Consider the following 27,919-nt stretch of genomic DNA (forward strand, 5'->3'; position numbering starts at 1 on the left):
CACGGATGCCTTTATCCTCCACGCGGGGCGGGGATGGAAGGGAGCCTGGGCGCCGGCGAGTCAGCCGTCCCGCTCAGGCCGGGACCCCGCCCGGTGGGAGGGCGGGGGCGGGCGGCGGCGGGCCCGGGACCCGCGCAGGCAGTCGGCGTCCCGCAGCGACGCGGGCAGGCGGCGTCCCCGGCTCTCGGGCAGCAGCAGGACGCACAGCAGGGCGAGCACCGCGAAGGAGGCGAAGACCACGTGGTGCAGGAAGAAGCCGCCCCGGCCGTGCACGTCGGCCAGGGGCGCTGCCGCCTGGCCCAGGAAGCCGGCCCCCAGCACAAGGCCTAGCCCGGCCCCCCTGCGGGAGAGCGCGCGGTGGGGGGCGGCCCGGGGGCAAAGCGGGGGCGGGGGGTATGGGAACTCAAAGTCTTTGTGGAAAAGCTTCCCCCTGGCCTGGAACAAGTTTCCTTCTTTTCATCAGAAAATCCAAAACCGCTCCCGCCCCCCGCCCCCCCGCAATTCTGTCCTCGCTGCTCCCCAAGCCCCTGGCCCCCTTCCTCCACTCCCTTCTGTGACCAGCGGCCCCCGTGTGTCCCCCAAGAGGTGGTGTGAACCCCGGGCGCGACGGGGAGGGCAGGGTGTGGCTGGCAGCCCAAGCTCACCTGATCACCGTGGGGAACACCTCCGCCGCAAAGAGGCTGCTGAGGGCAGACACGGCGTGGGAGGCCAGGAGGCCCAGGACGGACAGGGACAGCATGGTCCAACCCGGCAGGTCTGGGGGCAGGAGGAGGCAGTTCCCATGCTGCCGGCAGGGCCTGGCCTCCCCAGCCTTTCCCCATCTGGGATCATAGGATCCTTTTGGCCTTCTGACTCTTCGGGCCTCAGTTTTCTCTGGGTACACGGTGGGAAGACAGATGGGGCAAAAACCAGCACTTCATCCCAATGCCCCGTCTCCTGTGCTACCTTCTCGTGGCCCCAGGAGGGGGCTGATCCCGCTACCCCGCATCGGTCAGACCCTCTGCCAAACACGAGGACTCGGTATCGGCAGGGCCCCACGCTCACACTGGGTCCCGGCCAGGAGCAGCAGGGATGCCAGGCCCAGGACCAGGGTGCCCAGCAACAGGACCGGGCGTCGCCCCCAGCGGTCCCCCGTCAGCAGCAGGAGCACAGCGGCCGCTGCCTCCAGGCCGGCGGTCAGGAAGTAGGGCCAATAGAAGGTGGGCTCGCTCGGGGCCAGGTTGCGGAGGAAGCCGGCTCTGATGCCCCCGCAGATCAGCCTGGGAGAGAGGGAGAACACAGCTATGGCCCAGCCAGGGCGGGGGACTCCAGCGACCAAAGACCCACCCACGGCGGGGGTGGAAGGCGCGGACCCCATTAGCCCACCCGTGCCCTCCCCTCCTCACGAACTGAAGCCCAGGATGAGTCCGTTCCTCCAGGCGACGCGGGTGTGCCGGAGCTCCAGGACGGAGTGGTACTGGGGCCGGGGGCGCTGTGCACCCAGCGTGTCCAGCTCTGTGGCTCCGGGGACATGAGGGGCACGTGTGAGAGATGACCCTTCTCTGGCACCCGTCTCCCATCTCCTGGCTGGTGCATCACCTGCAACCAGGGAGCTCTCCTCCTCTGAGCCGTCCTCCGGGTCCACGCCCCCAGGCTCTGCAAAGTGCCACAGGATCTTCCGGGCCCGGGCTGGCTGTCCCGTGGCCAGCAGCCAGCAGGGAGACTCAGGGAACAGGGCCGGCGACCTGCAGGGGTGGGGCGAGAATGCCCACAGGTCCTCTCCGCAAGGAGGGCAGAGGCCCACGACGCCTCTCTGGATCCAGGGGGACAAGTCATGCCGCGGCTTTCCGGATCCCTGTGCCACACCCACACGTCCGGTGCTGCACAAAGGTGCGGAGAGAAGTGACACGCGGGGCCGCCATGCTGTCACTGAACCGTGACACGCTTACCCCCAAAAGAGCAGCAGAAGGCCCGTCACCAGGGCGCTGAGCCCCTGCAGGAGGCGCCAGTCCTGCGCCAGAAGCGCCAGGCCAGGCAGCAGCAGCGTGCCCAGCACGGAGAAGAGGCCGGCTCCCACGGAGAACACCAGGCGACGAGGGGGGTCACACAGCTCCAGGCCTGAGCAGACGCAGATGGCCTGAGGACCTCTCCAGGGCTGCGGGGACCGGTCACTAACCTACAGCTCCAGCACCTGCACCTTCCCACCAGGGACAGACCTCAGAGAACAGAGTGCCCCTCCCCCCTCCGCAAGAAGGGCCCTCAGCGGGAGTGCCAGAGGGGCCTCCCATGCCACCTGACTTTGCCCCGCAGCAGAGTGGGAGGCCTGGCCTGAGGGGGTGCTCCCCGGGGCCCCCACCCCCGCGGTACTCACGAGCCACGTAGAGGGCAAGGGAAAACCCTGCCAAGGCCCCCCCGTGAAGCAGCCTTAAGGTCAGCAGGGCGGGAAAGCTGGCCGCCAGGGCCTCACTGGCCCCCAGGCCCGTGGCCAGCACCAGGGAGGCCACGAACACAGCCCGACGTCCAAACCTGGGGGGCAGCCAGGGAAACGTGGGTGCGGGTCAGGACAGCTAGGGCATCCGGCAGGACCCTGAGGGCCTGGAAGGGGGGGCTGCTGGGAGAGAAGCGAAGGGGCAGCGCCTCACCGGTCACAGCCCGCACCCAGGAAGACACAGCCCAGCAGCCAGCCCAGGAGGTGGCTCATCTGCTCCAGGGGCACCTTCCAGCCATCCTCACACACCAGGTTCCACTACGGGGACACCAATCACCTGTTGGCTGGCCGGGCCACCCTTCCCATTGCGAGTTCCCAGAAGAAGGCCAGGCTGCAAGGGGCGCTAGATGGCCTGCTCCAGTTCCTCTCTGAAGATAAGGGGAAACTGAGGCACAGAGAGGGTGGAGGACCTGCTCAAGGTCACACAGCATGATCTCCTGACTCTGGTAGTCTTCCAGCAGAATCTGAACAATTCCTGGTCTGAGTCCCCAGAGGGCAATGACGGGGGTCCCCAGGACACCTACCTGGAACCCCAAGTCTGTTTTTTCTCTGGATGGGGACCCACTCCCCTTTCTGCAGCCACTGGTCTCCCACCAGGGGACCCTTGACAGAGCTGAGGCTCCTGCTGGCTGCTGTGCCAAGGCCTCCAGGGCATCGCCCTCACCTCCCCCGACGCTGCTCACTTCAAAAGTGATTTCGGGAACTGTGACTCAGGCCTGCGCTCACCTGCTTTTCCCGGACATGGCCCTTGACCTCAGTTTCGCACTTCCCCACCTCTCCTTCCAGGTTTCTGCGCCTCCTCCCCAAACTTAACGTCCAGTTTTGGGTCATACTACATCACAGTTTTTATCTTAAAAACCAAACGTTTGTGAAAGCTGACGGGGTGCTGATTGATCAGTACCCCCACAGAAGGGCAGGGGTGCCGTGGGGCAGAATGGACGGAAGACAGCAGCCCAGCCGGTTTCAGGGCCTCAGGCAAAGACGTGGCAACCCTGTCCCTGTTCCCACACTGGAGCTGATCCTCCCAGGGACAGAGGTAGGGATGCGGGGCAGAGGCTGCCAGGAGGGAGGCAGAGCTGGGCGGGTCCCAAGCCCCAGGGAGGAAGGAGCGAAGAGGGGCCTGGGAGGGTCCAGCTGCCTCCTCCCCTTCTCTTCGCAACCCACCCGAGTCGCCCCCACCTCCCCTCCAGCTTGTTTGCACCTCAGACGAAAGGTCTGCTTTTGGCAAACGTATCTCCACGTGCCTCCCTTGATTCAAAGCCTCCTGTCTTGGGAACCCGCTTTCGACACCTACATGGCCCAAAGTCACAGCTTGCTCAAAACGCTGGTGGCACTTAAGTGCCACCTACTGCGGACCACCTGGCGCCGATGTGCTCAGACCTTCGGCTGAACGCCTCCTCCCCCAGGCTGCCCGCCCGCAATGGCAGTCCTCGGGCGGCAGGCTCCGCCGTTGGGCCCGGCACCCCCGCAACCGGGCCATCTGCTGCGTCACCTGACGACCGACTAAGAGGCCAACCTGACAAGCCCCGGCCGACCACGGGCAGAGGGCAAGGGAGAGGAGCAAGGGGGGACGGAGGGAGATGAGGACGGAGGAAGGCAGACAGAAAAGGGGGGGGGGGGACGAGAGGCGTTAGAGTGAGAGCAAACAGGATGAGGCAGAGAAGGCTGAGGCGGAGACCCCGACCGTCGGGCCCGCGTGCTCCCGCGTCCGGTCCTCCGCTGATCTGATCGGGAGCGTACCTGGGTCACCGGGCTGCGCAGCAGGCCGGCGGCGGGCAGCGCGTAGTGCCAGCCGCGCGTGCAGGGCCGCGTGCCGTTGGGGCGGGCGTGGGGCTCGGGCTCAGGGTAGCGCAGGAGCAGGCAGGGGCTCGGGGCGCGCGCGGGTCCCAGGCGCGGCACGCTGGCGTCGAGCAACGCGGGCCCGCGCAGAGCGCGCAGCGCGGGGGGCAGCAGCTCGGGGTCCGGCCGGCAGTGGTGCGCCGGCGGCGTGGTGAGCAGCGGCTCGGAGCCCAGCGCCAGCCCGAGCGCCACGCACGGCAGCCACGAGGCGGCGGCCAGCAGGCGCCGGGCCCGGCCGAAGCCGCCCGCCGCGCGCAGCACCCGCGTCTCCGACTCCATCTGCGCCTCTGCGCTCGGGCGGGCGGGGCCTGCGCGGGAGCCGAGCCAGGGAGGGCCGGACCCTGGTGCCTGGCCGGCAGGGGCGTGGCCTGGAGAGCGGGCTAGAGGAGAGCCGGGCTGCCCTCGCCCCTGCCGCGGGGGCTGCGAAGGCCGGGTGGTGGGACGTGGTGGGAGGACGCGGTCAGCTAGGCGTCCGGGCGCGGGCACGTGGACCTGGGGCGTGAACACGGGGCGGGGACGTGGTCTGAGGTATCCTCGTGTAGGGGCGTGGCCGGGGGTGGGGTCGATGGTATCCTCCCCAGGGCGTCCTCGTGCGGGGTGTACACGTGCGGGGCGTACACGTGTGGGGCGTGGTCGGAAGGGCCTCCTCCCGCGGGGGCGTGGCTCGAAGGCGTGGTAGGGTAGGCGGGGCATGGTGGGGGGGGCGGGGGAGCGTCCTCGTGCAGGAACGTGGTCAAGGGTGTTGATGGCCAGGCGTCTGCGTTCAGGGGCGTGATCGGCCACGTCCACGTGCGTGGAAGTAGTCGGGAGGCGTGACCGGAGGGGGTGATATCGCGCAGAGGCGTGGTAGGGGCGTGGTCAGGGCGTGGTCGGCGGGGCGTCTTCGCGCAGGGGCGTGGGGGAGTGGTCTGGCGGGCAGGTGTCCTCGTGCGAGGGCGCGGCCGGGGCGGGGCTGGCCGTCCGGGCCACTCAGGTGCAAGCCACAGGTGAGGGGCGGGGTTGCGGTAATACTGGGTGCTGCGGGTCAGGCAAGGCCCCGCTGGGAGTTGGAGGGTCATGGCGGGTTTGTGCAGCAGGAGCCTGAGTCGGGGCGCGCGCGGGCATTTAGGAGTTTCGCTGGCATCGTGCGTGGGCGCGCCTGGGAACCCCGCCCCGTCGCCCTGGCGGAGTCTTCCTCCCCACAACCGAGGTAAGTCGCGTTTGCCTTCAGCGTTTTTGCTCTGGAGAGAAGTACAGTAGGTCCTACAGATTACACCTGAGTTTCCGAACTAGTTTCTCTGACTCTGAGCTGGGACTCTGGACCTGACTTGTGTGTTGTAATGGCAAGTTTTTGCACGTCAGACTGTCCTGGCTTAAACACGTTCTCCCTGTGGGGGCATCTGGGTGGTTGGGACAGGTCATGATCCCAGGGTCATGGGATCAAACCTGTCTTCCGGCTCCACACTGGGCATGGAGCCTGCTTGGGGTTCTCTCCTTTTGCCCCTCCCCCTGCTTGTGCTCCTCTTTCTCGGTAAAAAAAAAAAAAAAAAAAGTTCTTACTGAGCTGAAGTTCACGTAATATAAAGCTATGTGTTGGGGGGGTACCATTCTTTGTTGAGTTTAAAAAATTTTTTTTGATGTGTATTTCTTTTTGAGAGAGAGAGCACACACAGGGGAGGGGCAGAGAGGGAGGGAGACACAGAATCTGAAGCAGGCTCCAGGCTCTGAGCGGTCAGTACAGGGCCCGATGTGGGGCTCGAACCCACAGACCCCAAGCTTCACGACCTGAGCGGAAGTTTGACACTTAACAGACAGAGCCATGCAGGCGCCCCTCTGTTGAGTTCTAAAATATTTCCCTAGTGGAACCATTGCATCCCCATCAAGCAGCGGCCCTCCCTGGCGCTGTGCGCCCCGCCCTGCACCAGACGGCTCCGCCCACGTGAGGGGGGCTCCTCTCCTGTGCTCCAGGCGGCCCCGCCCCTACCCCCCCTACGCTTGGTCGCCCCTCCCCTACGCGGGGCCCCGCCCTACACTGTGCGGCCCTGCCCCCGCGCCTGGTGGCCTCGCCCCCACCTTGTGCGCCCCGCCCTGCACTCTGTGGCCTCGGCCCCGCGCCGGTGTCCCCGCCCCCAGCGCTATGCTCCCCTCCCGGCAATGTGAGGCCCCGTCCCTGAACCTGGCGGCCCCACCCCTGCGCTGCGCTGTGAGGTCCCGCCCCCGCGTCCGGAGGCCCCACCCCCGCGCTGTGCGCCCCGCCCTGCACTCTGGGGCCCCGCCTCGCGCTGTGCGGTCAGGCACCTGTACCCGACGCTCCGCCCTGCGCTTTGGGGCCGTCGGGGTTCCCTGCTTCTGCTCGGAGTCACGGATTCAGGACTCGGCTGCTCGCGGCCTGTGTGTCAGGACTTTCGTCCTCTGTGTGGCCCAGCAACATTCCGTCACCTAGCTGTGGCGCCGCTTGTTTGTGGTGCATCTGCTGGTTGGTGGCCCCTCAGGCTGTTTCCCCTTTCTGCCCGTCATGATCCGCGCTGTGAACCTTTGTGTGCACGTCGTTGAGTCCCTGATTTCAGTTCTTTCGGGGACTGACCCAGGAGCGGGATTGCTGGATCGTGTGCTGAGGCCGTGTGTCACTTTGAGGAGCCACCAAACCTTTTTTGCACAGCAGCTGCCCGGTTCACGTTCGCACCACTAACATGCGAGCTCCGGAGTGCCCACATTCTTGTCAACACTGTCCTTGTCTGTCTGGGTTTAAAGACCCATGGCAGAGCACTCCCCTCCCCCTGCTAGTGGATGTGACGCAGCTCACTGCGGTTTCGATTTGCGGTTCCCTGGCGGCTGGTGATGTGGGACATCCTTTCCTAGGCTTATTGGCCACATACATGTCTTTGGAGAAATGATTGTTCGGATTGTTTGCATGTTTTTTGCTTAGGTTGCTTGCCTTTTTGTTCAGTTTTAAGTATTCCTTACATATTCTGGATACTGGGCCTTATCAGAGATATAGTTTGCAAATATTTCCTCTCATCCTGTAGGTTGTCTGTTCTCTTTCTCATATTGTCCTTTGATGCAAAAATATTTTAATGTTGGCGAGGTTCAATTTACTTTTTCCTTTATGCTCATCCTTTTGGTGTCATGTAAGAAACTTACTAAATTCAAGATTATGAATATTTGCACCTGTGGTTTTTTTCCTAAGCATTTTACAATTTCAGTGCTTTGATTTAGGGCTTTCATCCAGTTTGAGTTACTTTTTGCACGTGGTGTTAGATAAGAGTTCATCTAAATTGCCGTGCATGTGGACAGATTGCCCAGCACCGTTTGTGGAAAGACTTGTTCTTTCCCCCACTGAACTGCGTCCGGTGTGGCCAGCTGTGTGGTCAACGTCTGGACTTTTCCGTTTTAGTCTCTTGGTGTGTTTGTCCTCATGCCTTACCACACCGTCTTGATAACTGTAGCTTTGTAGTATGTGAAGTGTGAGCCCTCCGACTCTGTTCCTCTTTTTCAGTATATTTTTTAAGATTTTATTTTGAAGTAACCTCTACACCCAATGTGGGGCTTGAACCCACAATCCCAAGGTCAAGAGTCGCACACTCCACCGACTGAGCCGGCCGACGGGCACCCCCGAGATTGTTTTGACTATTTGGAATCACTGGCAGTTTCATATGAATTTTAGGATCACTTTTTCTAGTTCTGCCAAAAAGACCATTGGGATATTGGTAGGGATTGCATGGAATCTGTTTAACGCTTTGGAGATATTTGGACATACTGCCACCTTAGCAGTACAAAGTCCCCCTATCCTTGAACACAACACGTCTTTCCTTCTGTTGAGATCATCTTTAATTTCTTTCAGAAATGTTTTGTGGTTTTGGGTATACAAGTCTAATACTTCCTTGATTGAATTTATTCCTGAAGTATTTTATTCTTTTATTTGAGATTTTTTAAAGTTTATTTAAGCAATCTGGACACCCAGCCCTGGGCTTGAACTCATGACCCCAAGCTCAAGACCCGCATGCTCCATCGACTGGGCCAGCCAGGCACCCCTATTTTATTCTTTTTAATACTATTGTATGCGAAATTACAAGTTTCCTTTTCAGATTGTTCATTGCTAATGTGTAAAAATACAAGTGATTTTTAGGATACTGATCTTGTATGTTTGCAACTTTGCTGAATTCCTTTATAAGTGCTGATGTTATGTTTGTGGATTTTTAAAAGGTGTTTTACATATAAGATGCCATCTGCAATTAGAGATACTTTTATTTCTTGTTCTGCCTAATGGCTCTAGCTAGGACTTCTAGTGTAGGGTTGAATAGAAGTGGAAGTGGGCATCCTTGTGCCTGATCGTAGAGGGAGAGCTTTCTGTCTTTCACCACTGATTCTGACACTAGGTTTGGCTTTTCCAAAGTTCCCTTTGTCATTTTGAGATCTATTCTTTCCATTCCTAGTTTAGGTGTTTTTATCATGAAATGAAATGATGTTGAAATTTTCTCTTCCTTCTATTAGTGTGGTGTATTACATTGATTAATTTTTGTATGTTGAATCATCTTTGTATTCCTGGGATAAATCGCACGTCATCATGGTGTCTAATAATTTTAATATGCTGCTGGATTATATTTGCTAGTGTTTTCTTGAGGATATTTGCATCTATATTATTATGATACTGGTTTATGCTTTTCTTCTTGTGGTATTTTTGGCTTTATTATCAGGGTTATGTTGGAATTATAGAATGAGTTAAGGGGTGTTCCCTACTATTGTTTGGGAGAGTTTGGGATGGATTGGTGTTAATTCTTTAATATTTGGTAGAATTTACCCACCAAGCCATCTGGTCCAGGACTTTCCTTTCTCAGGATGGTGTTGATTATTGACTCAATCTTAGTATAGGGTGTGTCTAGATTTTCTATTTATTCTTGGTTTCAGTAACCTCTGCATTTCTAGGAATTTGTCCATGTCACAGGATTTCTATTCTCGCATTTCATTGTTCAGTATTCTCTCATCCTCTTTTACTTCTGTAAAATCCAGTTGTTTTCTTGTTCACTTCTGATTTTAGTAATTTGCGTCTTGTTTTTTCTTAGCCCGTATAAAGAATTATCCATTTTGGGGGCGCCTGGGTGGCTCAGTCAGTTAAGTGTCCCACCCTTGATTTCAGCTGCGGTCATGATCTCACAGTTCTTGAGTTCGGGCCCTGCATCGGGCTCTGCACTGACAGCATGGAGCCTGCTTGGGACGGTCTCCTCTCTGCCCCTCCCCCGTATGCACCCGTGTGCGCTCTCTCTGTCTCAAAATAAATAAACTTAAGAAAAAAAAAAGAAATGCCCATTTTGTTGATCTTTCCAAAGAACCAGCTTTTGTTGATTCTGTTTCCATTGTCTCATTTATCTCTTCTGTTAACCTTAAAAATAAAACTGCCGGGGCACCTGGGTGGCACAGTCGGTTAAGCGTCCGACTTCAGCCAGGTCACGATCTCGCGGTCCGTGAGTTCGAGCCCCGCGTCGGGCTCTGGGCTGATGGCTCAGAGCCTGGAGCCTGTTTCCGATTCTGTGTCTCCCTCTCTCTCTCTGCCCCTCCCCCGTTCATGCTCTGTCTCTCTCTGTCCCAAAAATAAATAAACGTTGGAAAAAAAAATAAAAAATAAAAAATAAAAAAAAAATAAAACTGCCAATTATTTTACCAGCAAAAATGTCTTTATTCTGGAATGGCAGAGAATGGTACTCCAAGACTAGCGAGCCAGATCAAAGTCTTATAGCAGAAGGCAGGAGAGAGGGTGGGGCTGTTGTAAACTAAAAGTCCATTGGAGTAAACTGGAAGCTGGAGGTATAGAGGCTTCGCATTGGCTGGGCTGTGGCCGTCTCCCATTGGCTGGGCTCTAGCAGTCTCCCATTGGCTGGCTATGGGCGTCTCCCATTGGCTGGGCTCTAGCAGTCTCCCATTGGCTGGACTGTTGCTGGGGCAGGAGGAAGCCTTCCTTTCCCCTGCTGGGATAGTAGAGTGGTAGCCGCAAGCAGGATGCTTGCCTTCTGTTGGGTCTGCATTTGAAAGCAGTGCTGGGTGTGAGGCGCCCCCTGCCGGCCGGCTCCACTGTAGACAAAGTTTCCTTTTATTCCCTCACTCATATCTATTGGCTTTGGGTTTAGTTTGCTCTCTTCTTGTTCCTTAAAGTGTAAAGTTAGGTTGTCGATTTGTCTTTTGTGCAGCAGGCACTTATAGCTACAGAGTCCCCCCACACTGCATTTGCTGTATCCTGTAACCTCTTTCTACAGTCTTCAAGTATTTTAAAAATTTCTCTTGTGATTTATTTTTTTGTCTCCTTGGTTATTTAAGAGTGTGCTCCTTAACACCCACGTGTTTGGAATTTTCCACTTTGCTTCCTGTTCCTGATTTCCGGCTGCATTCCATTGTGGTCAGAGAAGATTGGTATTATTTCAGTCTTTTTAAAGTTAGGGGTCTTGGAGGAAGAGTGAGCCTGGGAAGGTTGCGGGGGATCCGAGCGGAAGGCGAGCGTTTGACGTCATCGTGCGTGTGGTGCCCCTGCTGCCGGGGCTGGTGATTGGAGAGAACCCCTTGTCTCCGGAGCGGCTGTACCCTGTGAGCAGCGAGATCCAGGGACAGAGTCTCAGCCTCGCCGCTGCCGCCCAGAGACTGCCGAGTCCCCGTCCGTCCGTCCGTCCGCCGCCACCCACTCCGGACACAGAACTTCCAGTCAGGGATAAAAATGAGCTGGTGCAGAAGGCCAAGCTGGCCGAGCAGGCTGAGCGATATGACGACACGGCAGCCTCATGAAGTCTGTAACTGAGCAAGGAGCTGAATTACCCAATGAGGAGTGGAATCGTCTCTCAGTTGCTTATAAAAATGTTGTAGGAGCCCGTAGGCCATCTTGGAGGGTCGTCTCAAGTATTGAGCAAAAGACGGAAGGTGCTGAGAAAAAACACAGACGGCTCGAGAATACAGAGAGAAAATTGAGACCGAGCTAAGCGATATCCGCAATGATGCACTGTCTCTTTTGGAAAAGTTTTTGATCCCCAGTGCTTCACAAGCAGAGAGCAAAGTCTTCTATTTGAAAATGAAAGGAGACTGCTGTCCTTACTTGGCTGAGGTTGCTGCTGGCGATGACAAGAAAGGGACGGTGGATCAGTCACAACAAGCATGCGAAGAAGCTTTTGAGATCAGCGAAAAGGAAATGCAGCCGACACACCCTATCAGATTGGGTCTGGCCCTTGACTTCTCTGTGTTCTATTCTGAGATTCTGAACTCCCCGGAGAAAGCCTGCTCTCTTGCAAAGACAGCTTTTGATGAAGCCACTGCTGAACTCGATGCATTAAGTGAAGAGTCCTACAAAGACAGCACGCCAATGTTGCAATTACTGAGAGACAACTTGACATCGTGGACGTCGGATACCCAAGGAGAGGAAGCTGAAGCAGGAGAAGGAGGGGAAAATTAATCGGCCTTCCAGCTTTTGTCTGCCTCATTCTAAAATTTACACAGTAGAGGGGCGCCTGGGTGGCTCAGTCGGTTAAGTGTCCGACTTCGGCTCAGGTCATGACCTCACGGTCCGTGAGTTCGAGCCCCGCGTCGGGCTCTGTGCTGACAGCTCAGAGCCTGGAGCCTGCTTCCGATTCTGTGTCTCCCTCTCTCTCTGACCCTCCCCTGTTCATGCTCTGTCTCTCTGTCTCAAAAATAAATAAACATTAAAAAAAAAACTTACACAGTAGGTCATTTGTCATCCATGCTGACCCACAAATAGTTTTTTGTTTACGATTTATGGCAGGTTTACGTTACTTCTATTTGAATTTCTGTATTTCCCATGTGGTTCTTATGTTTAATATTAGGGGAGTAGAGCCAGTTAACATTTAGGGAGTTATCTGTTTTCATCTTGAGGTGGCCAATATGGGGATGTGGAATTTTTATACTAGTATAAACCTTTGGCATAGTACTTTTGGTACCTCGTGGCTTCACAAGGGCCAGTGTTAAAACTGCTTCCATGTCTAACCAAAGAAAACTGCCTACATATCGGTTTGTCCTGGTGGCGAACAAAAGGGGTAATCGGTTGCAGATACAGGTGTAGTTTTTGTGGGTACTTTAAGGTCTGGAGCACTTACGGGGCTGTAGTGGAAATGGGCGTCCCGTAGATATTACACGTTGAACCGTGTGCGTCTGTGGCGTCCTCATGCTCAAATGTGCGCACCTTTGACTACAGTTACAGAAGTGATCCTTCAGTTGTGACCCAATTTGCTCTGGATGAGGGCAGAAACGGTTCACATTCCATCATTTGTAAAGTTACCTGCTGTTTGCTTTCATTATTTTTGCTACACTCGTTGTATTTGTATTTAAATGTTTTAGGCAACCTAAGAACGAATGTGCAAGTAAAGATGCAGTAAAAATGAACTGCTTGATGTCCATCACTTTATGTATATCAAGCCCAGCAGCAAAACAAAAATCCCATGTATTTAACTTTTTTTAGGGTTGTTTTTGTTTTTGTTTTTGCTTTTGTGATTTTTTTTTTTTTGATACTTGCCTAACATGCATGTGCTGTAAAAATAGTCAACGGGGAAATAACTTGAGATGATGGCTCGCTTTGTTCAATGTCTTAAGAAATTTTCACGAACAATCCAAGCATAATTGTTACGAACACGTGTATTAAGTTCACATAAGTGGAATAAAAGTTTATGAATGGACTTTTCAACTACTTTCTCTATAGCTTTTCGTGTAAATTAGTCTTTTGGTTCTGAAACTTCTCTAGAGGAGATTGTACATTTTTGGAAATTTTTTCCTTATTCCCTGTTGGCAGCTAATGGGCTTTTACCAAGTTTAAGTACAAAGTTTATCGTAACAACAAAATACTACTACTGTAACTACTACTGTTCCCAACCACCATGTCCCATATTTCTCCTTGTGGGTTTTTTTTTTTTTTTTCCAGACGGGAGATTGATCGGGAAAAAAGTACCGTGTTCCATTTAAAATTTTGGTATATGGCATTTTCTAACTTAGGAAGCCACAATGTTCTTGTTCTTGGCCCATCATGACATTGGGTAGCATTAACTAAGTTTTGTGCTTCCGAATCACTTTTGTTTTTAAGGACTTCTTGATCTTGTTATAGCCTGCCTTCAACTTTGATCTTTATTCTTTCTATTTGTCAGGTGTACAGGATTACCTTTTTTAGCCTTCTGTCTTGTCACCAACCTTTCCTACTTTGGTGGCCGTGTACTTGGACAAAAGGCCGCATGATTTTTCTGGCTCCACTCCATGTCCGAGGACCCCTTGCTTCCTTTGCTTGCCTCCCACAAACTATTTCCCTCATCCTATTTACCGCAGCAAATCTCTCCTTAGTTGATGAGATTGTGTTTATCTCCTTGTAAACCCTAGCTTTCCTGAATGGTCTGTCGTTGTCTGCCTTTAAAATCCTTCCTTTTCCTCTCTTTAAATAATGATGGGGCTAAGTTATACCCAAAGCTCACCCTACGGACTATTTCCTTAGTACCTCGCAGAAAACACCAAACAAAAATACCATTTTAAAAGAGGTGTATTTTTTTTTTCTTTTAGAATGTAAGCTCCCCGAGAGCAGGGACAATGTTTTCTGTGTGCTCTGTTGTGCCTAGTACACTGTAAATGCTCAATAAATATTGATGATGGGAAAAAATTAAAAAAATAATACACTTAGGGGGGCTTGTTGTGTGGCCTGACAAGTGATCTGTCCTTGAGAGTGTTCCATGTGCACTTGAGAAGAGAGTTTATTCTGCTATTGTTGGGTGAGACGTTCTACAGATGTCTGCTTAGCCTATGGGTTCGAGTCTTCTATTGAAATTTCTGTCTGGTTGCTCAATCTGTTATGGAACTGGGGACCTAAAACGTCCAGTTATTGCTGTAGAACTGTCTGTTTCTCTGTTTATATGTTTACGGTTGTTATATCTCCTTGACGGACTTTCCTTTTTAAGATTAACTGTAATATCTTTCTTTGACTCTTGTGACAACTTCTTAAAAATTGTTTTTAATGTCTATTTATTTTTGAGAGAGAGAGAGAGAGACAGAGTGTGAGCCAAGAAGGGGCAGAGAGAGAGAGGGAGACCCAGAACCCGAAGCAGGCTCCAGGCTCCGAGCTGTCGGCACAGAGCCCGACGCGGGGCTGGAACCCACAGACCGTGAGATCATGACCCGAGCCCAAGTCTGGTGCTGAACCGACTGAGCTCCCCAGGCACCCCTCTTGTGACAACTTTTAAGTTATATTCCACTTGGATGTTCGTAGAAGCACCCTAGTTTCTTATAGATTTACTTCTGCCGCTTGTTTTTGGTCTTAGATGTGTTTGGCTAGTTCTCAGCTCCTCCATCACAGCCTGTCTTTGTATTTTGTTGATTTGAAAACTATACCATTTTAATTCCCTTCTTTCTGTTTCTATGTGTGTTTTCATTATCTGTTAGTGGTGACCTTAGGGATTACAGTTAACGTGACAACCTGGTCTGAACCTGGAACACACCAGTATGAATAATACCAATTAGTTTCAAAAGTCTACAAACACTTGTCCTATACATCTCTTTGCCTCCTTTGTGTTGTTGTCGTCACAATTCACATCTGTAGCTTGTGTGCCTGTTAACATCGACTTGTAATGACTTAGTGCATTTGCCTATTAAATGCTACAAGAAATGAATTAAAACCACAGAGGACGTGGTAATGCTGGTTTTTATACTTAGCTGCGCGAGTCCCTTCACCCCGTGCTCCGTGCTGAATTGCGCCCCTCCCAAATTCACGCGTCGAAGCCCTAACTTCCAGTGTATTGGGGAGCGTCTGGTATTTGGAAGCGAAACCTGTGGGAAGTGATTAGGTCTGTGGGTAGAGCCCTCGGGATGCGATTGCTGCCCCTGTGAGAGGACACAGGGGAGGGATGCTTTTCTCTGCACCGTGTGAAGACGAGCGAGGAAGAGGGCCCTCTCCAGACCTGCCGGCCTCTGGAGCTCAGACCTCCCAGCCTCCAGAACTGAGAGAAATAAATGTGGTTTGAGCCACGTAGAGCGTGGTGTCTTGTTACGGCGTCCGGGCCGACTGAGGCAGCGGTGCCCCTCGTTTTTACTCACGACTTGGAGTTCCTGTCCAGCGTCTTTCCGTTTCACCCTGAAGGACCCCTGATAGCGCTTCTGTGGAGCAGGTCTGGTGATGAACTATTGCAGCTCTGATTTTTCTGGAAATGTCTTCATTCTTTCTTCACTCTTGAAGGTCCATCTTGCCGGATACAGAATTCTCGATTGACAGTTCTTTTCTGACTTGAAAAATGTCCTCCCACTGCTCCCCGGCCTCCATGGTGTCTGAACAGGAGTCGGCTGTCACTTTTCCCGAGGTCTCTTGTACGTGATGCCTCGCTTCTCTCCCACCGCTCTCCGGCGTGTCTTCGGCCATCTGACTCGTGTTTGTTGGGTTGGCTTTGAGTTTATCTGGCTTGGAGTTGACTGAGCTTCTTGGACTCGTATGTTCCTCTTTTTACTCAAATGTGGGAGTTTGGGGCCATTTCTTTAATATTTCTCTGCTCCTTTCTCCCTTCAGGAATTTCTGTAATGCATGTCTTGCTGTGTTTTGTGGTCCCAAGAGTCTCTCAGGCTCTGTTCATTTTTCCTCATCCTTTTTTCCTTCTGCCTCTCAGTCTGAATAATTTCTTCTGTCTCCAAGTTTGCGGATTCTTTTTCGGGTCTGCTCAAATCCACTGACCCCCTTCTAGTGAATTTTTCATCTTAGTTATTGTACTTTGTAGTTTCAGAATCTGTTTGGTTCCTTTCTAAAATATTTATTAATGTCGCCATTTAACCACACATCGTTTTCCTGACTTAGTTCAGCCCTTTATCCGTGGTTTCCTCTGGTTGATTGTCTGGTGCCGTGTCGGCCCGTCCATAGCCGGTATTGTGGTAGGACCGGTCCTCGTGGTCCGCACTATGATTGCAAGATGTCTTTCGGCAATAACCGTCAGGAAACTTTGAAAAACCTAAAATTTTATCACTTACAGGACTTGGAAGTGACACAGAACAGCCGGGGGCCCGTACGGCAGGGTTGCGGACAGAGCACATGCCCGGGCCTGCGGTTCCGCTTTTCTCGGGGTTGACGGCAGGGTTTTGTGGGCTCACTGTTGGCGAATTTCAAACATAAAAGCTAGAATTAAAGTGCAGGAAGAGAAAAAAATAAGTGGCTCGAATGGTCAGTTTTCACAATCAACCAAGATCTTTACTTATTTACCTATTTACTTACTTTAAAGTCAGGCAGATCTTGATTTTTTTTTAATGTTTTATTTATTTTTGGGAGAGAGACAAGAGTGCGAGCGGGGGAGGAGCAGAGAGAGGGAGACACAGAATCCGAAGCAGGATCCAGGGTCCGAGCTGTCACGGAGCCTGACGCGAGGATCGAACTCGTGAGCCGTGAGATGGGATCGTGACCTGAGCTGAAGTCGGACGTTTAACCGACGGAGCCACCCAGGCGCCCCCCAAATCAACCAAGATCTTGAAAACAAAGGAACCTCCGTCAGGGGAAGCAACCTGGTTTCTTATCTAGGGGCGTAGCTGGCTTTGCAGTGCACACCTCGGGATCAAAGCCTAAGCCTGGTACTTGGATTACAAAAAAACAAAGAAAAAAACCAACCGTCACGGCCTTCACCACACTTTTTAAACATATTGAATACTGGGGCGCCTGGGGGGCTCAGTCGGTGAAGCATCCGACCTGGGCTCAGGTCAAGGTTTGTGGGTTGGAGCCCCGCGTCGGGCTCTGTGCCGACGGCTGGGAGCCTGGAGCTGCTTCGGGTTCTGTGTCTCCCTCTCTGTCTGCCCCTCCTCTGCTTGCGCTCTGTCTCTCCTGTCTCGAAAATAAATAACGGTAAAAAAAAAAATTAAATAAAAACATAGTGAATACAGTTTGCCTGACACCTACGATGATGCCGACGTCTGTGCTTCCTCAGGGATAGTTTCTGCCAAAAGACGTTCCCTTATGAACGAGACAAAGTTTCCGGTTTCTTTCTGTTTTATAATTTTTTCTCGGGGAGCGGCTTTTTGGGAACCATGCTGTGGTAACTCTGTGGGTCATTTTTGCGCATTTTTTAAAGGTTGCCGTTTCTCGAAGGCTGGATTTGTCCATTTGTGACTTTGCCAGGTGATCCCTGCCAAGTGTGTGTTCCTCGTGGCGGGGGAGCCGCTGAGATTCCTCTTAGCTGTGCAGTCAGCCAGCGACCTGACGATTCCCTTAAACGTGCGGCTCCCAAAACGGGGCGGGGGGGGGGGGGACCACCACCACCAGAAAACAGATACGATTTCTTTACGTCTCCAGAAAGCCACTTCAGCCCACGGAGTGTTAAATCGTGACCACCGTCCCTTTTTCTGGCCCTTTAGTCACAAAAACAGCCATTAGCAACCAGCACCCCTGTCTTTGGGGATCAGGTCCTCCCTGCACACGCCCGTCTAGCGCGCCCCTCCGGGAGCGCGGGCCCCCACGGCAGGGGTGCGAGGTGGCGGGTGCTCGCGTGCGGAAGGCGGAGCTGCACCGAAATTGCCTGGACCCTGCATCAAGACTTGCTGCGGATTGATCACCCGGCCTCCAGAGTTCCCAAAGGGCTCCTCCAGATGGTTTCCGCCTACACCCCGTGACCCAAATTCAGGGGCTTATGTCTTTGAGCATTCCTGGTTGTTACACGTTAAGCTGGATCCCAGAGTTCTGAGAGGCTGATCCTGTTTTTGTTAGCTTAACCATTGCCGCGATGGAGCGATGGGGTTTTGGAACTTTCAGGTCACCGTTTTTTTGTGCTGCAATTTCTTTTGAGAAACCCGTTTTCCGAGTCGGCGCACCGTTTTATGTCTGCGCCACGAGTTCGCCGGGTGGCGTTTCTTCCACGCCCTCACCGGCACGCACTTTGGCCCCGGTGCGAGCACACTCGTCGTCGTCGTTTCGGCCGTTCCGCTAAATGCGAAGCAGCGCGGCGCCCGGGCTCTTGGTCAACACTCCAGCCCGGCTCAGGTCACGATCTCCCGGCTCAGGAGTTGGAGCCCTTCCTTGGGCTCTGTGCCGACAGCTGCAGAACCCGCTTCGGACCCTCTGTCCCCACACCCTCCGCCCCTCCCCAGTTTGCGCGCACGCTCTCTCTAAAACGGACAGGAAGCAGTGGCTCGTGTTGACTCGCGTCAGCTTGCGCGGCGGTGTGTGCGCGGGAAGTATGCTGGCGGTTTGCAGACTGATCTTCTATCCGGTAGCAGTTGTCAAACGGTTGCGTTGATTTTTCAGTAGGCGACCATGTTGCCTAGAAATACAGACCGTCACGCTTCTTGCCTCGCAATCTGGTGACCTTTTATTTTGCTTGCCTTATTCTTAGGGCTGGATTGACCTGTGCGACGCCGAACAGAAGGGGCGAGAAAGAGTATCCTTGTCTCAGCCCTGATCTTAGGACAAAACATTCCGTCTTTCACCATTAAATATGATGTTAGCTGTAGCTTTGCCATAGAGGCTCTTTTTTGGGGCGTGTAAATTCCTTTTTCATTCAAGTTTTCTGGGAGTTTTCTGGGTGTTGGGGGGGGGGGGGGCGCCCGGCTGGCTCAGTCAGAGAGTGTGTGACTCTTGATCTCGGGGTTGTGGGTGTGGACATTACTTAAACACACGTAAAAAACAAGCAGACGGTGGATTTTGTAAAAAGCTTTTTCTGAATCTACATGGATTGTCGTTTTTTTTAACCTTTGTTAATAGGGTTATCACTTTGTTCTTTACTCTGTTAACGTGGTGAATGACATGGGTTAACTTAGAATGTCAAACCAACCTTGTACTCCTGGAATAAAGCCTACTTTGTAATGATATGTTATCCTTTTAGTGGATTGTTAAATTTGGTTTATGAAATTTTGTTTAGAATTTTTGTCTTCCTGTTCATCGGGGATACTGGTCTATGGTTGGTCTTTGCCTCTTTCTGGGCTATTTGGATACGTAGCATATCCAAATAGGATAACACTGGCCTCATGGAGTGGGTTGGAAAATATTCTTTCCTTTTCGATTTTTTTGGAAGATTTTCTATAGAGTTTGTATTATTATCTTTCTTAAGTGTTTGGTGGTATTCGACAGTGAAACTATCAGGAAGCAGAAGGTTTTTTAATGGAAATATTTAAAACTACACATCCAGTGTCTAACAGATGTAGAACTATTCAGATTGTATATTGTTTTCATTTAAGTGTAGTTAACACGCAGCGAGGGGCGCCTGGGGGGCTCAGTCGGTTGAGCGGCCGACTTCGGCTCAGGTCACGATCTCACAGTCCGTGAGTTCGGTCCCCGTGTCCGGCTCTGTGCTGAAAGTTGGGAGCCTGGAGCCTCCATCAGAGTCTGTGTCTCCCTCTCTCTCTGCCCCTCCCCTGCTCGTGCTCTCTGTCTCAAAAATAAATAAAAACACTAAAAAAAAAGAAAACCACCGTGCAGTATTGTTGGCATCAGGCGTACAATCTAGTGATTCAGCAGTTCCTGCCTTGCTCGCTCGCACCCATCATGATACTCGCCCCTCCAGCCTGTATCTGACGCCTCCCCCTGCAACTCCCATCTGGCAGCTACCAGTGTGTTCTCTGTAAGAGTGTGTTTCTTGTCTTTTGTCGTTTGTTCATCTGTTTCTTTTTAAAATTAAAAAAAAATTTATTTATTTTTGTGAGAAACTTTGTGCACGAGTGGGGGAGGGAGGGAGGGAGAGAGAGATAGAGAGAGAGAGAGAGAGAGACCCAAGCAGGCTCCATGCTGTGAACACAGAGCTGGATGCAGGGCTCGAACCCACAAACCGCGAGATCACGACCTGAGCTGAAGTCGGAGGCTCAACTGACTGAGCCACCCAGGGGCCCCAGGATATTTTGAGTTTTTAAACTTTATTCCTTTGAATTTGAAAAATGGATCTGTAAACCCCACATCACGCCTCCAGCGTTAGTGCGGTTTATCTTTTCCGTCTTTTTACTTTCAACCTGCTTGTGTTCTACTTAAAGTGGATTTCTTTTTTTTTTTTCTTTTTTTTAAATTTTTTTTTTTTAACGTTTATTTATTTTTGAGACAGAGAGAGACAGAGCATGAACGGGGGAGGGTCAGAGAGAGAGGGAGACACAGAATCCGAAACAGGCTCCAGGCTCTGAGCTGTCAGCACAGAGCCCGATGCGGGGCTCGAACTCACGGACCGTGACATCGTGACCTGAGCTGAAGCCGGTGCTCAACCGACTGAGCCACCCAGGCGCCCCAAATGTTTGTTTATTTTTGAGAGACAGAGACAGAGAGAGACGGAGACAGAGCATGAGTAGGGGAAGGGCAGAGAGAGAGGGAGACACAGAATCGGAAGCAGGCTCCAGGCTCCGAGCTGCCAGCACAGAGCCCGACGTGGGGTTCGAACCTACAAGCCGTGAGATCATGACCTGAGCCGAAGTCGGACACCTTACCGACTGAGCCCCCCAGGCGCCCCATAAAGTGGATTCTTGTAGGCAGCGTAGAGTCGAGTCTTGATTTTCCATCCCGTTTAACAGTTTCTGCTCTGGTTGGGATGTTGGGAACTTTCACACTTGATGTGACTGAGTCCGTCGCCACGCTGTCCGTCCCGTCTCTTTGTTCGTTTTCCCTCTGTTTCTGCTTTGGGATCGTTTTTATGAATTCACTTTATTTCCCTTGTTGTCATGTTAGCTATACTTTCGTTGCTCTGTGCTCTGCTTTGGGGATTTTAACATACGGCTAAAAGCAGGTAATGTTAAGATGTTAAAAAGCCTGCCCTCTAGTGACAGGGTGTCGCTTCTCATGCACGCACCTTACAGGGGCGCGCGGCCGTTTCTCCCGTGCTCCTGTCCCTGTTCTTGTAGGTCTCATGTCGTGTGTGCTGTCGTGCCCATGAGGCATGTTTCCTTTCTAAACAGGCAGTTGTGCTTTAAGCCAAGGTGTGAGATCGGTGTTCTGTGGTTAACCGTGCAGTTCACGTCCCGGAAACCGTTTTTCTCCGTGGATGCAGGTTCCCGTCTCACGCCGTTTTCCTTCTGTCTGCAGGACCTCTTGTAATGGCTCTCGTAGCCTGCGTTTCCTTGAGATGATTTTCGCTTCCGTGTGACATAAATGTTTTCATTTTACGTACGTTTTTCTTCTTTCGTAGGTTGTGTCAAAATCCACATACCCTAAAGTTCACCATCCTAAACACTGTTAAGGGGACAGTGTAGTGGTACTGACTACAGTCAGAACGTTGTCCCCACCACCCGTCCCCGGAGCCCTTTCGCCTCGTAACACGGGACTCCGTACCCGCTCAACAGTGAAGCCCGTTCTCTTTGGCGAAAGGCGGATTCGAGCCCTTTGCCCATTTTTGCATTGAGTTGCGTTTTTGTCGTTGAGTTTTAGGGGTTCCCTATATACCCCGGGTGGTCCCTCACAGAGGCGCGATTTGCAGGTGTCTTCTCCCGTCCCGCGGATTGCCTTTTTACCCCGCGGACAGTGTCTTTGGCGGCACGACATTTACAAATGCTCCTGAAGGTCAGCGCCGCGCGGGGCCGTCGGGAGCCGTGGCTGCCCTGAGAGAAAGTGTCAGTTTATGATTCGAGTTCTGCCGCTTGGCGGTGGTGACCTGGTGGCCGCGGCTCAGAGCACAGCTGTCACGAGGGACGCGGGACATCAGTCCGAGAACTCTACTTCCGGGCCACGGCGTGCGTCTCGCCGAAGTTACCGAGTTGTGGCTTAAGCGTGGGAAGCTCAGCTAAAGAAAGCGGTGGTCTGGGGAGATCCGAGGCATCTCCGAGAGAAGACGTCTCGGGCGGCCCCGACGAACCGGTGGAGGTCGGCGCAGGACGGCTCTCCCAGCTCCGAGCTGCTGGGCGCCGCAGGTGCCCGGCCCCGGCGGAAGGAGGCGCCCGCGCCGCCGAGCGTGCCGTGTTAACGTCAAAGCGGACACTCGGCAGGTCACGGCGGACTCCGGTTTTCATGCCGCTTTGGGGGGGGGGGTCACCCTCGGCCAGTGGAAACCAGCTCAGGCCGCGCAAGTGGTGGTGGGAGGGAATCCGTCGTTGGGGCTTGCGCCCTGGCTCCTGCCGCGTCGTGCCCGGGATTTGCAGGGGTGGGTTTTGGCAGAGTTTTACGGAGTTGAGACACCTCCCTTCGGGTGCGAAACAGGCACGCGTCTCCGTTAGGGGTCGTCGCGACATCAGTTGACGTCTGCTTGTCAGATGCAGCTGAGATTAGAGAGGAAGGGCTTTTCCGCGGTGGCACTGGTTTCTCGTCTCCTTCGCAAGGGCTGGAGCCGCTAGGCTTCTGCGCGGTCCGGCCCACGGACGGCGCCGGGAAGGGCTTTCCTGCAGCGGCCGCCGGTGTCCCTCCCCCCCGTCGCTTCGGTGACGCCGTCCGGGCCGCAGGGGACAGCCGCCTTGGCTCCGGGTGCTGTCCTTGGATGTGCGCGTGTGTCTCTGTCTCTGATCACCCGGACAAGACGCTACGTCGTCCGACGGGGCGAAGGAGAGAGCAGGTGTGTGTGTTCGGCCTCAAGAGACTCCCGCCAAGACTCGACCGTTCGCCTTAAGCCCGAGCCTTAAGTCAGGCCGAGAAGGGAGCCGAAACAAAAACGGGGTGGTAACTGTGCGGTGAGAATTAAGAAGAAAGCTCTCCGAACGAGTTGCTACGGAGGCCTGACCTGTTTTGTTTCGGCATCAGAGAATCTTACCGTATGTGCCGTAGGTTAAGAAAAGTGCGGACAGGATGTGACGTTCACAAAACATCACGTGAGGACCCAGTTTTCAAGTCACGTGGTTCGGGGCAGGGTTAAGGGCTAAAGCGCCAAAGCCATCTCTGTGTGAACCGTTTTCTTGTTCGGGGAGCAGGGCGGAGGACGGCCCTCCTTCATCCCAGCAGCGGCTCCTTTCTGACAAGAGGGAGGCGGGGCCCGGACAGGCTAATTGACAGGCCGTGTGCAGCGTCTCAAACGGAACCTAGATGGCGACGCGGGCAGTGACTTCTGGGTGGCGACGGCCCTGTGAGTGCTGTGTTTGTGCCGTTCGTTGTCTGGACTTGTACTTCTTTGCCGTCAGATGCTCTGCTTTCCCTCAACAAATATTTCTAATGTCACTTTTGTGCTTTTTTTGATAAAGGATGTTTAAAACTATTGGCCTGCCATAATTTGTGAAACTTCAGTGTTTTTAAATTTTTTTCTATAATGTCAATGGGAAAATTCAGCAATAAACCTAATTTATTTATATGCAAAAAAAAAAAAATGTTCATGAAGTGCAGTTTGTCCGTCTTCCCTTTTGTTGCCTGTGCCTTTGGCGTCCCGTCCAGAAATCATAACCAAATCCGGTGTCGCGAGACTTTTGCCCTCCGTGTTCCTCCAGGTTTTACAGTTTCAGGCCTTACGTGTAGGTCTTTGATCCGCTTGGAGCGAGTTTTTGCGTGATGGTGTGAGGGGAGGGTCCAAGTGCGTGCTCTGGGCCGCGGACGCCCAGTTTTCCCAGCGCCGGGCGCCGAGAAGACCGACCTCTTCCCCCTCGCACGGTCTCGGCACGCTGGCCGGAAGTCGTTTGGCCACCCGTGCGAGGGTCTGTTCCCGGACTTCCTGTCCCACTGGCCCGCGCGTCTGTCTGTGTGGCCACCCCACGCTGCCGTGATCCCCGCACCTTTGGGGTGGTTTTGAAGGCAGGCGGTGTGAGTGCGCCCGCTGTGTTCTTGGCTGTTTGGGTTTCCTGGAGGTTCCATACGAGTTTTAGGACGGTTTTCCTATTTACGCGAAGAAACTTGTCCTTAGGACATCGATGGAGACGGTACCGAATCTGCAGATCACTTTGGGCGGTGCTGACATTGAACAGCGTTGACCTCGCGGTCCGTGAACATGGGCCGTGTTTCCGTTTACTTGGGTTTAATTTCATTTCTTTCCACACTGTTTTGTAGTTTTCACTTGCGTGCCTTTCACCTTCGTGATTAAGTTAATCCCTCAGCATTTTATTCTTTGTGAAGCTATTGGAGATGAGGTTGTTTTCGTAATCTCATTTTCAGACATTTGTTTCTTTTTCTTTAGTTTTCAGTAGTTCGATTAGGATTTGTTTGGGTTTATTCTCTTTAGGATTTACTTAGCTTCTTGAATCATAGGTTTTTCTCTTTGCCTAACTTGGAACATTTTTCAGCCTTTTACTTCCTGAAGTGTTTTTCACCACCCTCCTCTTTCTCTTTTCCTTCTTGGGACTCCAGTGACCTGAATGTCAGACCTTTTGTTGGTGTCCCCCAAACACTGAAGATCTGTTCAAGAAAAAAATAAGTAACAAGTGTTTTCTCACTTTGTAATTCAGATCGAATAAGGCTCCACGGACCTGTCTTCAAGGTTGCTGACTCTCCCCTTTCTGCTATTGTCCGTGTGGTGAGGGTTTTTTCCTCACTTTATTTTTCGGTTCTAAAATTTCAACTTGGGTTTTCTTTGTCTCTTCTATTTCTTTTATGCAAAGTTCTGTTTTAACGGTCGTTGAAGGAATGCTTCCTGGGAGTATTTGCGTAAAACTCCTTTAACGTGTCTGTCAGGTGTTTCCAACATCCATGCCGTTTTGGATCGGCATGTGTGGTTGTCTTCTCCCGTGTGGACTGAAATGTTTGTGCTTTTCATATGCTGAAGAATTTGTTCTCGTATCCTGGGCTTAGGGGATCCTGGGTTTTGTTTCCAAACTATGAGGATGGTGCCTTTTCTTTTGTCAGGCCGCCCACCTGGACGGAGTCAGGCTGGGCTCCGCCTGCCTCCTGTGGGCCGTGCTTCCAAAGTCCGTTGAGCTCTCAAAGCCTGATGTCCCCGATGGCCGCCTGTGACCTGGGCGGGCCTGTCCTGTCCCCACAGTGTGTGGTGTGCTCCTGAGGAACAGCTCCGTGGGGCCTGGGTGGGGCTGCGCCCTGGAGCTCAAACACCGCCTCCCGCCTCTGAGCTTCTCTCTTGGTTCTTTATTTCCGTGCGTCTCTCTCCCCTCCCCCCTCTGAGCCTCTGGGCCGAAACGGGCCTCTGGCTACCCCGCTGTGCCACGAACTTGGCCGGACCTGGGCTGTTGGGGGCGAACTCAGGCCGATGCAGGGGGCAGTGGAGAAGACAGCCCTGGGAGTTGGCCCCACCCTCTCCGTGTCACAGCTGCTCTGGGCAGAGGACGTTTTCCTTCCTGAGAGCATTGCCCCGGTGCCACCCCCAGCTCTGGACCCGGGGCGCCAGTGCTGCTGCAGAGTTGCCGGGCCGGAGACGACGAGCCGACGGAGGGAACGAGAATCCGAGGAGCATCGGGGGCTCCCCTTCCGTTCCTAGTTCCTATCCCCGGAAGAAAAGGTTTCTCCTTTGCCGTCCCCTCTCTCTGTCCGCTTTCTGGCAAAGGCAAGCTCCGGGCTGGCTCGGCAGGACTCCAGAACCTGGTGTTTTCCGGGCCCCCTCGGGCCGCTCACGACCTTGACCCGCGGCGCCTGCTTCCGCCGACTCCAGCGCGTCTGTCGTCCCTCCGTGGGTCCCACAGAGGTGGGGGAGGGCGTGTTCCGCCTCACTTCGCGGGTGAACCGCACCGTGAGCTGCAGTTGGCCCCCCCCCCCCCCCCCCCCCCCCCCCCCCGCTCTGCACCCCTCGCGGCCTTTGGGCAGCTCCCGAAGCCTCTCCCCAGCCCGGGCCCCTCCTGGTTGCCTCAGCCTCAGTGGCTCTACTGAGAAAAGCACTCTGCCTCCGTGGGCGCCCCTCCCCCCCACCTCCGCGGGCGCCCCTCCCCCCTCCGCCTCCGCGGGCGCCCCTCCCCCCTCCCCCTCCGCGGGCGCCCCTCCCCCCTCCCCCTCCGCGGGCGCCCCTCCCCCCTCCGCCTCCGCGGGCGCCCCTCCCCCCTCCGCCTCCGCGGGCGCCCCTCCCCCCCACCTCCGCGGGCGCCCCTCCCCCCCACCTCCGTGGGCGCCCCTCCCCCCTCCGCCTCCGTGGGCGCCCCTCCCCCCTCCGCCTCCGTGGGCGCCCCTCCTCACTCCGCCTCCGTGGGCGCCCCTCCCCCACTTTCGTTAACTGTGTGGTGTGGGAGCTCAATTTTTTTCCTATTGATTTATCTCAAAGTATTTTTAAATTTCCCTTGTAATTTCTTCTTTGTTTAGGAGCGTGGTGCTTAGTTTCCACATAGTTTTTGAATTTTCCAGATTCCCCGTTACCGATTTCTGATTTCATTCTATTGTGGTTGGAGAACATACTTTGTATTATCTCAGCCTTTTAAAATTTTCTGGGGCTTTTTCACGGCCGACTTAGGGTCTCTCCCGGAAAAGCCTCCGCCTGCACCTGAGAACAGGTCCTTTGCGGCGGCGGCCGGGCCGCTGGACGCCCGGCTGGTTCGCGGCGTTGTGCACGGTCTCCGGGTGGGTCTCCGGGTGCTTGTCGACCGCTCGGGAAGGGCCGGGCCCCCGGCGTGTGGCGTCTCCGGCCCGACGGGCTCTGCGGAGCCCCGTGGAGGTAGCGCGTGGTTGAGCCATAATTAGGAAGGTAAGGCCTGCCACCCTGTCCCTTTTACCGGGAGAGTCTCACCCACCTGCACTTGAATTACTGACAAACCCTCCGACATTCTTGCTGTTTTCGGTCACAAATCTGTTTTGTTCGTCACTTCCTCTACTGCTACCTTCTTTTTTGTTCTAGGCATTTTCTGGTACTCCATTTACTGTTCATTTTACTGTAATTTTGAGCTATTAAAAAAAAAGGTTGCGGGGCATCTGGCCGGTTCATCAGTTATGACGAAAACCAGTGGTTTTTTTTATTTCTTCCTGCGGATTCAAGTTACTATTCGGTGTTTCCTGATCGAGCCTGAAGGACACTTTTCAGTATTTCTGAAGGGCGGGTGGTCTGGCGGTGAATTCTGGCTTTGTTGATCCGGAAACGTCCTGATTTCTCCGTTTCCTGGAAGGGGTCGCTCACCGCCATCGTCGTCTTTGAGCAGTTTGGGCCGTGTTCCCTCCCGCGTCTCAAAGGGCATCCTTTGCCACTCTCGAGGGCTTCTTTTCTGTAGCTTTTGACAGTTAGATGATGACGCGTCTACGTGTGGATCTCTTGGGTTTACTCTGCTTGGAGTTCGTTGAGCTTCTTGGATACAGGTTACTGTTTTTTGTCAAACTTGAGGAATTTGGGCCAGCGTTTCTTCGGATATGCCTTCTGCCCGTTTCTGCTCTTCTAGGAGCCCCCAGGGCACACGGACGCGCCCGAGAGCACCCAGCAGGTCTCTGAGACTCTGTTCAGGTTTTGTTTTCTCTTTTTTCTCGCAGTTATGCCAGCTAAGCCAGCCGGGGGCACCTGGCTGGCTCAGGTGGTCGGGCTTGTAACTCTTGATCTTGGGGTCGCGAGTTCGAGCCCCACTTTGGATGCAGATAGACCTATAAAGATATAAACACGACCAACTTACTTCACCTGTCTTCAAGTTTGTGGATCCTTCCCCCGGCTCAAATTCAGTTGTGGCGCTCTTCAACAATTTTCATCTTAAAAAAATTCTTTATCTGTATCCTCTGTTTTGTGAGTGGCATTCTCTGAGTCCCGTCATATTAATTCTTTAGACACGACTTCTCTTCGTTATTTGAACGTGATTCCTAAAAGCTGGATCTTGAGTCTTTGCCAAGGGCATCGGGGTTCTGCAGGAAAACGGGCGCAACGGCAGGCGGCCGGGCGGAGGGACGGACTCGGAGGAGCGGTGTGCGTGGCTGCGGAGCCTGCCAAGTCCGGGATCTCGGGTGAGGCC

At 53.6% G+C, this 27,919-nt stretch overlaps 2 protein-coding genes and 1 long non-coding RNA gene across 3 annotated transcripts; 1 reads left to right on the plus strand and 2 right to left on the minus strand.

Moving 5' to 3' along the window:
• Positions 1 to 60: 60 nt before the first annotated feature.
• SLC22A31 (solute carrier family 22 member 31) lies at positions 61 to 4,585 on the minus strand. The gene is made up of 9 exons (XM_043599390.1): positions 4,208 to 4,585; positions 2,622 to 2,725; positions 2,351 to 2,505; positions 1,929 to 2,097; positions 1,579 to 1,724; positions 1,386 to 1,494; positions 1,045 to 1,259; positions 645 to 756; positions 61 to 340 (listed from the first exon to the last, which is right to left on the minus strand). Exons 1-9 carry the CDS (start codon positions 4,583 to 4,585, stop codon positions 61 to 63), a joined length of 1,668 nt encoding a protein of 555 aa, XP_043455325.1.
• Positions 4,586 to 6,422: 1,837 nt separating this feature from the next.
• LOC122494329 (14-3-3 protein zeta/delta-like) lies at positions 6,423 to 11,756 on the plus strand. The gene is given in 4 exon segments (XM_043599391.1): positions 6,423 to 6,488; positions 10,727 to 11,042; positions 11,045 to 11,194; positions 11,197 to 11,756. Coding segments are annotated over 4 exon segments (1,044 nt in total). The 3' UTR covers positions 11,709 to 11,756.
• A 1,625-nt stretch (positions 11,757 to 13,381) lies between these two features.
• LOC122494610 lies at positions 13,382 to 27,872 on the minus strand. The gene is made up of 3 exons (XR_006300217.1): positions 27,861 to 27,872; positions 27,742 to 27,743; positions 13,382 to 13,501 (listed from the first exon to the last, which is right to left on the minus strand). It is a non-coding gene; the product is annotated as an uncharacterized LOC122494610 (long non-coding RNA).
• Between the last annotated feature and the right edge of the window lie 47 nt (positions 27,873 to 27,919).

The sequence above is a fragment of the Prionailurus bengalensis genome, chromosome E2, assembly GCF_016509475.1.
Source record: "Prionailurus bengalensis isolate Pbe53 chromosome E2, Fcat_Pben_1.1_paternal_pri, whole genome shotgun sequence".
Taxonomy (NCBI): domain Eukaryota; kingdom Metazoa; phylum Chordata; class Mammalia; order Carnivora; family Felidae; genus Prionailurus; species Prionailurus bengalensis.